Source organism: Triticum aestivum, chromosome 1B, assembly GCF_018294505.1.
Source record: "Triticum aestivum cultivar Chinese Spring chromosome 1B, IWGSC CS RefSeq v2.1, whole genome shotgun sequence".
Lineage (NCBI taxonomy): Eukaryota > Viridiplantae > Streptophyta > Magnoliopsida > Poales > Poaceae > Triticum > Triticum aestivum.
In genome coordinates, this window is record NC_057795.1 from 492,687,094 (window position 1) to 492,695,339 (window position 8,246).

The 8,246-nt window shown below is 42.7% G+C and overlaps 1 protein-coding gene across 1 annotated transcript; it reads right to left on the reverse strand.

The window, feature by feature from the left end:
• Window positions 1-5,135: 5,135 nt before the first annotated feature.
• Window positions 5,136-7,863, reverse strand: LOC123134273 (RNA-binding protein 7). The gene is made up of 4 exons (XM_044553548.1): window positions 7,562-7,863; window positions 6,181-6,392; window positions 5,770-5,962; window positions 5,136-5,684 (listed from the first exon to the last, which is right to left on the reverse strand). Exons 1-4 carry the CDS (start codon window positions 7,593-7,595, stop codon window positions 5,554-5,556), a joined length of 570 nt encoding a protein of 189 aa, XP_044409483.1. The 5' UTR covers window positions 7,596-7,863; the 3' UTR covers window positions 5,136-5,553.
• Between the last annotated feature and the right edge of the window lie 383 nt (window positions 7,864-8,246).

An 8,246-nucleotide genomic window follows, 5' to 3' on the forward strand; every position in this document is an offset into this window, starting at 1 on the left:
AAAAGTTCAGGCCAATTTGTCTCCTAAATGTGAGTTTTAAAATTATTACTAAAGTCTTGAGGAATAGACTTAGTAAGGTGGTTTATCCCATAATCTCTCCCATTCAAACTGCCTTTGTGAAAGGGAGATACATTATGGAGGGGTGGTTATCTTACATGAAGTTTTGAATTCCATACATACTCAAAAGAAAAATGCTATGCTATTCAAAGTTGACTTTGAAAAAGCATATGATAAAATCAAATGGTCTTTTGTCCATAAGATGTTGAAATTTAAAAACTTCCCTGACAAGTGGTGTGATTGGGTTATGCACACCATGAGAGGGGGTCGGGTAGGGATAAAAGTCAATGATAGTGTGGGTCCTTTTTTCAAAACCTTCAAAGGGCTCAAGCAGGGGGGATTCTTTATCTCCCTTGCTATTTGACTTAGTTGTAGATGCCCTAGCCATAATTTTGGATAAAGCCAGGACTGAAGGATATGTGAAAGGGGTACTCACAGATGTTCGTGAAAATGGGGTAAACATGTTGCAATATGCTGGTGATATTATATTCTTAATACAAAATGATGAAGAATCTACTAGAAATCTTAAATTCATTCTGACTACTTTTGAGCTAAAAATAAAAGTGTTATCTATCAAGAGATATTCACATGTGCCCTGGGGGAAATGCCTCTGAAATATCTTGGATTGTCTGTCTCTAATAAAAGAATTAGAAATAGCATGTGGAAAAATATGACTAAAAAAATTGAAAAAAGATGTGCCTGTTGGCAGGGCAGATTGCTTAATATTGCTGGCAGAGTTACATTGGTACAATCTTGTCTTACAAACATACCCATCTATATGATGTCTTCTTATCTTCTTCCTGCTGGAGTAAAGAAAAAGGTAGATTTCTACAGAGCTAGGATGGCGTGGCAGGCTGAAGAAGATAAAAAGAAATGTCATTTGGTCAAATGGAAGACATGCTGTCTTCCAAAACAGCAAGGGGGCCTAGGGGTTACTAATTTGGAACTCCTCAACATTGCCTTTCTGGCCAAGTGGTTGTGGAAATTAGAAGAGGAAGATGGGCTTTGGCAAGATATAATTACAGCAAAGTATGTCAAAGACAAATGTTTGTCTGGGGTTAAACAAAAAAATGGAGATCCCAATTCTGGTCTAGTCTTCACAAAATTAAAATATTTTTTACCCTCATGTTAAAAAAAGACTTGGTGATGGTAAAAGTACTAGATCTAGGGAAGACTGGTGGGTAGGAGACAAACCTTTAAAATATGCTTATCCTTCACTCTACTTCATTAGTAATGATCACAGCATTTCTGTTAAAGAAGCCATTGACAAAGGATGGGATCTCTTCACTTTTAGAAGATCTCTGTTTGGGGATACTGAACAACTGTGGAAAAGTCTCAAAGAAAGATGTGAGGAGGTCTTGATGTATGAAGGGAGAGATAAACCTATGTGGATGATGTCTGCTGATAGGAAATTCTCTATAAAGTCTCTCTACCTCCATCTCATCAAAACGGACGTTGGCTTCCCGCAAAAATTTCTGTGGAAAATAAAAGTTCCAGTGAAAATTAAATTTTCTTATGGTTGTTGAACAAAAAATATATTCTAACTAGAGACAATTTGTTGAAGAGAGGATGGAGAGGTGATAAGTAGTGTGTCCTATGTGGGAAAGAGGAGACCATTGATCATCTCTTCTTCTCCTGTTCGGTTGCTAGGCTCGTCTGGAACTTTGTTGGGTGTGCTTTTGATCTAAAACAGGTTCCGGGCGACCTGAATGATTGCTTTGGGAATTGGCTTAACAAATTCCAAAAAAATGATAAAGAGCTGGTTTTGATGGCACTTCTACCTTACTTTGGGCGATTTGGATTTGCCGAAATGACATTATTTTTTATAGGAAACAAAATAATGACCCAATGGAGATAATTAAAATGATGTGCAATTAGATTACTGATTGGGCTGTTTTGCAGAGAAAAGACCCAGAGGAAAAAATATTGATGCTGGGAGCAAGGCTCATCGAGCAGGTGGCAAGTGAAATCTACAGGGCAGCTCAAGGATGGCGCTTTGGAGTACTGCGGCTGAAGATGTGATGGCACGCACCTATGGGGGGAGACTCTCACATAGTTGTCTCCCGGACGCATGTCTTTCTTTTGGATGTAATAGATGAGTGTATCGTTTTCTCCTTTTATAAAAGATGTAGTCGCTGGGGTGTGGCCGGATTACCTTTTAGCTGGTGTTGGTCAGTCGTGCGTTCTTTAAACATGTAATGGATTCTGATGGTTTCTCTAATGGAAATCGGAGGGGAAACCCTCTTTTGCTCAAAAAAAATCAAACTGCCAATAAACACTCAGATAATGTGGTCCGGACATTTCTGACGCCATGTATGCCCGCCGATAGATCCGCACGTCCGAATTCCGCCAAATCGGAAACACACTCATGGGGGTTTGGGGGAGTCCGGACACCCGCTATGACTTCGACACACCCGAACCACCAAAACCCTCCCCTTGGAGCCCTTTTCTCTCACTTTGTCCCTTCCCTCTTGCTCTGCATCTGCACCCATCAAGACCGTCGTCGCCTCTACACCACTCCAGCCGTCGCCCAATTCTTGACAGACCACCGCCGCTCCACCCAGGTGCATTATACTTTGCCGCCGTTGCACTCCCCGGATCTGTTAGCAGCATAGGTATCGTCTGTCGTCGTCCATGGCAAACACCACACCCAACAGCCAAATGCCATGGAGATTTATTTATTTATTACTTTCTCCTTGTTTAATATGAAGGAAGCACGATGGCGGCATACTCGGTGATGGCGGGTGCATTGTTGTGTGATGCATGGTTGGCCACAAGTGTAGGGTTTGTAGGCATTAAGCAAAAGGGAACGATAGTTTGGCAACAAGTGAATTCTTGGTTTCATGAGCACAAGCACTACACGCCCTATAATTTGGATGTGATCCATGATCGCAATGCCAAATCACTACTCCATCGATGATACACCATTTCAAAATGTCATCATAAATGTGCTTGTACAAGTGGCAAGAATGTGACTAACGGGCACGTCAATCATGGAGATCGTAAGTTTTGCTTCTTGTTACTCTACATGTTGATCATTTTTTTCATTCACTCAATGCAACTTGATGGTCATGCCATTGTATAGCTCGCATGCGCTGCCACGATGTACCGAAGGACGGAGGGCAAGCCCTTCACTTTGATGCGTGTTTTGATGAAGCTTGAGGGGAGGCCATCTAGGTGAACAACATGCGGCAATGAAGAAATTCAAGCTCGAGGAGAGAAAACTTGAGATTAAGGCTGCTTTTGAGGGGTATGGTTGAATCTGAGATCGATGGATTTTGAAAAAATCTAGAATATCCAGTGTTCTTGTTAGGATTTAAAGGTCTTTACATTTCAGCCCCTAACTCGAACCACCTACTCAAATTTGCCCCTAATTCCAAAGTTTGCTTAAATTTGTCCCTCTTCCGTCAAGTGTGGTTATAGAGCACACTTCAAAATTAAGGACAAATTTGAGTAGCGGGTTCCAATTAAAGGCACAAATGTAATTGACCCTTAAATGTATGGTTAAAGTGCTATCGATCGATGATTCAAAGTGAGACTGCATGGCAGACATTTGGTTTAATTTATTTTTATCTATTTTTGAAAAAGAGACAGACATTTGATACCACTGTCCGCTGTGCACAGCATTGGAGACAAGTGGGGAGGCGATGTAGGCCAGCAAAGAAAACAGACAGGATTTGCCGAGCACAGTTCATTTCCCTCTTCGTGCAAGGAAAGAGAGATTTCATTTCACCAAATAGAGTTCATTTACACGGGGTTAGCCTAAATGACTTGGACCAAAAGGACTTTCAAACCTACTCCCTCCATTCCTAAAGTTAGTACAAAGTTGAATCGGCTATTTTAGAACGGAGGGAGTATGCGACATGCAAAGTTTGCCAACGTGCTGCATGGCTCACCCTATATAAGCTTAAAAAATAAACTCTCTTCCTGCCGCTCAGACGCTCTTGAACAAGGCTCGAGCATCCGATCATACCACTGCCCTGATTCCGACTGGCTAATCACTGGCACCTCCACCCACCCGAGCACTTCGGCCTGTCCTTCCATGCACACAATGATTTCGAACTCCATAGCAATATAAGCCATGGATGTCAGGTTAAACTCATTTGTAAGCCGCGGATGGCAGGTTAAAATCATTTGTAAGCCACCTCATCAGATATGAAGCGGTCACCAATGTCGTCTACTTACAATATAAGCATCACATCTGGAATGGATGCTACCATGTGCAGTTCCATAGCTTCGCTGCATATCAAGGGGAAACAGGATAAAGGAGCTCACAGAAAGGAAGAAGTTCAACTCGTTTCCAACAACAGAAATAATCGCCATGAAGTTCACTCATGAGGTGAAACAATCGCCAGTGAAGCTTGGTTGAGTAGTTCCTCTGCATATCAGCAGGTAAATAGAAAAACTGAGCTCGTACAGAGAAAGAAGAATAAGTAAGCCACAGCAGGTGACACATCATACTGCACTTTAAGCCACATAGGCAACATGTGTAACCACATCAAACAGTGCTTACATCTAAATCACCTACAGCAATGCAATGGCCCCCTGCACTGCAAGCCACTGGTTGGTTTAAATCAGCTAGCTTTCAAAATTAGCCACTTCCTGAAATTTGGGTTCCGCACCCCAAGTACACCGCACTTCATGGCTCGATAAATTCTAGTACTTCCATGAACAAGCTACACAAGCGAACAAGGTTAACATCTTCAGTAGTTTTAAGCCATCTGACTCAATGCCACAGCTCTTATCATTCTGAATGATGTGGCTAGCAGATGGTTCTCGTATATGTTGTGAAATTCTCAGTAAAAACGGGTCACTGACAAATTTGTAACTCAGCAAATGCACCATCAATGAATATTACAAATGGTAACAGTTGAAAAATCAAGTAGCAAAACTTTCCTCGTACAACCAACAAGAACAGTAAGCCATACCAGGAAATCACAGCAGTTGCACCTCAGCAGCAAATAATCAAAAATGTACAGCTCGACTACTCAGGTGCAAGAGGTAGCCAATGCTGGATCCAAAGTGAGGATGGATGCATGTGGCTGCCATACAAATACTGCTCAAGCAAACAAGTCATATCAACAACCAACAATTATAGATAAGTTTAAAGATACATGGCAGATTTCTTGGGTTTCTTTACCCATTTAGGTCCCAACATAATACAGATCCAACTGACATGAGAAACAACAAATAACATAATAGTTCACATTTTTTGAACTGAGAATACTGCAACCCCATCCCTATGACTAGGAGAAGTACTACAGCGACATTAGTGGAGGCAATATCCTATCAGGAAGATAAGGCATGGAACCTAACCATCAGTGACAGGCCTCCCTACGATGAAGAAAACAACAGAACAACCAGACAGATACGCACATGCACTACCATCAGCCATATTTACATGCATGTAATGGCAAGTACCCAGATGACACTACGGAAGGGCTGAGACAACAATGGCTGCACTGGCCGATGTTTCATTCATTGGAGCTTAGTATGCTAGTAGGACGGGTATGGAACTGGTTGTCTGTCAGCTCGACGGCTAACATCATTCATAACAGAACCAAATACACGTCTACTATACTCATATGTACCATCGTTTAATCCTCTACTTGCTACCCCACTTGATGCTGGAGAAAAAAAGGAATCGTCAGATTTAATACAAAATTCACATTAAATATCTCATAATTCATATGGCCAAAGAAACTCTCTCACCTTGGGAATGGAAATCATAAGAATGATTTGGAGAAACACCATGGCCTGCAATCCTACCGTTTATCACTCTATGTTGTGACACAGGAGTATCACCAAATCTCATTGATTGAGGTGGATTTGATAGTGGTATAGGGTTCATTTTAGGTGTTACAGGAACATTGACATTTGAAGAGGCCTTGTCTTGCCCAGAAATCTGTCAAACATAAAGGGCATAATTTCAGGGTCGAGTCTTTTGCTACTGCTTCGCAAATAAATATATAAATAGAAACCTAGTAACTGCAAGAACCTCAGGTATTGGATTGGGCCCAGAATCAACTATTCACAGAGAATGTAAGTCACCATACCATAAGAACAACACACTGCAATCTATACTATAACAAATAAAATAACCAGGGAGAAAAAAGAACGCACCGCAAATTTAAGTGTTCTATTGTGAAGCCGAACAAGGCCAGAAAACAGCCTAACAGCATACTGGGCAATCTCCTCTGTTTCATACTCAGCAAAAGCAAAACCTTTGGGTCGACTAGTTTCCTTGTCACGGGGTATGTGCAAGTCTACTACACGACCTACCTGAATAAGAATCTCATACAAAACCCTCTCCGAGACCTTTTCATCCAAGTTACCTATTTAACAAATACACAGTTGAAGAATTAATACAGTACTGGTGATTACTTCGTTATATTTAGGCATGCAAAAAAGAGAGGCAAAGTGGAACAATAACAATCATTGGAAAATAGCAAAATTAGAGTACTGCAACAGTGTAAACCATGAAAAACATATATTAAGGCATGCAAAAAAGGGAGGCAAAATGGGGCAAAAACAATCATTGAAAAATAGCAGAGCTAGAGTACTGCAACAGTGTCAACCATGAAAAAACATAGATCTGTCAACTAGCAGAACTAGAGGATCTGCAACAGCCTAACAGTAAACAAAACCCCTAAATACCCTGATACAAAAGCATGTTCATTTCTATCTTACAACAATGTCTTTCAAGGACCATAGTTAGTGAAGCTGTGGTAAATTCCTCTCGGTGACACAAAGTTGTCAGCTACTAAAATAGGCCCTCTATGGCTAGCCCCATAAAGCATAACATTAATCCATGATTGTCATAAATCTCACAACAATCATTCACACATCTAAACCCTTGATAATGCATTTACTAAGCAGACTCAATTTGCTATTAGATTTGGTTTTGCGGGCATATGCTTATGCTGATTTTCACTATGTGCATGCTTACATAATTTCAATTGAAAGCACCACACAGGGCCCATAACACCAAGAAATGATTGTTGCACAAGGAAATCAGCATGTTCAAGTTAATTAACCTGCCAATATACAAGTAAACATAGTACAGCGAACAATTCATATTCCGAATCTAGGAGCTAGGTACAGCAACACATGAGGCAATCACCGACTGTACAAGCTTAATAATCAATTAATCCATAGAGTACTATCTAAAAGCTGGAGTATCAACACATGAGTACTATCTAAGCTACGGTGATAGAGCGTAAATCTACGCCAGCCAAATCGAAAAGGGGGCGAAATCCCGCTTCATCAAAACATCTACAGCGCGCAATCTGGTTGAACCTGCTTGCGGGGCAACGACAGCAATTCCGAAAAGTAACAACTTAGGGCACATCAGTAGGAGCACCGGCCGCAAAGGCGTCAACTTTTCGGACGAAACAGAGCGAATTCCCCCCTCAATCCCAAGCCGAACCACCAGGACGGCCACAAAAAATTGGGGGAAACTCGCAGGAAGAACCGCACCGCACGATTCGGGCTGGGATCTCACCTATGTAGACGGCGCAGCCCGGATTCCTCGCCATAGGGACCGGATCTGGGGAGGCGGACGCGGAGGAAGGAGTCCAACCGGGGGAAGCAAGGCGGGCGAAGCGACTACCACACGACGACTGCGCGACGCACGAGCTCACAGGGAAGGGGGTTGGTGGCTCACGGCGTTTGGGCGCTATTTCTAGCAGGTGGTTTGGAGACGGTACCGTTCGGCTTCGGCTGCCGACGCCGCGACCGAGGCGGCTCGGTGGACTCGGGCGGCTGAGCAGTGAATGGGCCTAGGTATCGGTGGGCGCTTGTTCGCTGCTGTTAACAAGATAAAATCTTACCACACCGGTCCTTGTGGAGATCCATGACATCTTCCTCCTCCGCTTGACGGCGGCGGCGCGTCACGAGTGAAGCTTGTTGCCGGCATTGGACCTCCGATACATCATCTTATCCAAGGACACATTGTTGTCAGGGAGTCGGCCGGAGCTAGAACATGTCGGGGACAACGACCTGGGAAACAGACAATCGTTGCAGAGAAGAAGGTAGTGAATGGGTTGGACGACCACCCAGATCCGACTAGACATATTCAGGGAGATATAACCAGACACATTCAAGGAGAGATAACCTGACAAGTTCCTCGACGACACCAAAATTGTCTGAATGTCGCCTGTCAAAGAAGGAGCCCGAGGACCAAGGCG

What these genes read in the sequence shown, in the direction of transcription:
- LOC123134273 (XM_044553548.1), bottom strand. Translation starts at nt 7,595, where the DNA reads ATGGCGAGGAATCCGGGCTGCGCCGTCTACATAG. An exon ending in GGGCTGCGCCGTCTACATAG is followed by an intron (nt 6,393 to 7,561) that starts GTGAGATCCCAG and finishes TTTGTTAAATAG; the next exon opens with GTAACTTGGATGAAAAGGTC. An exon ending in ATAGAACACTTAAATTTGCG is followed by an intron (nt 5,963 to 6,180) that starts GTGCGTTCTTTT and finishes TATGTTTGACAG; the next exon opens with ATTTCTGGGCAAGACAAGGC.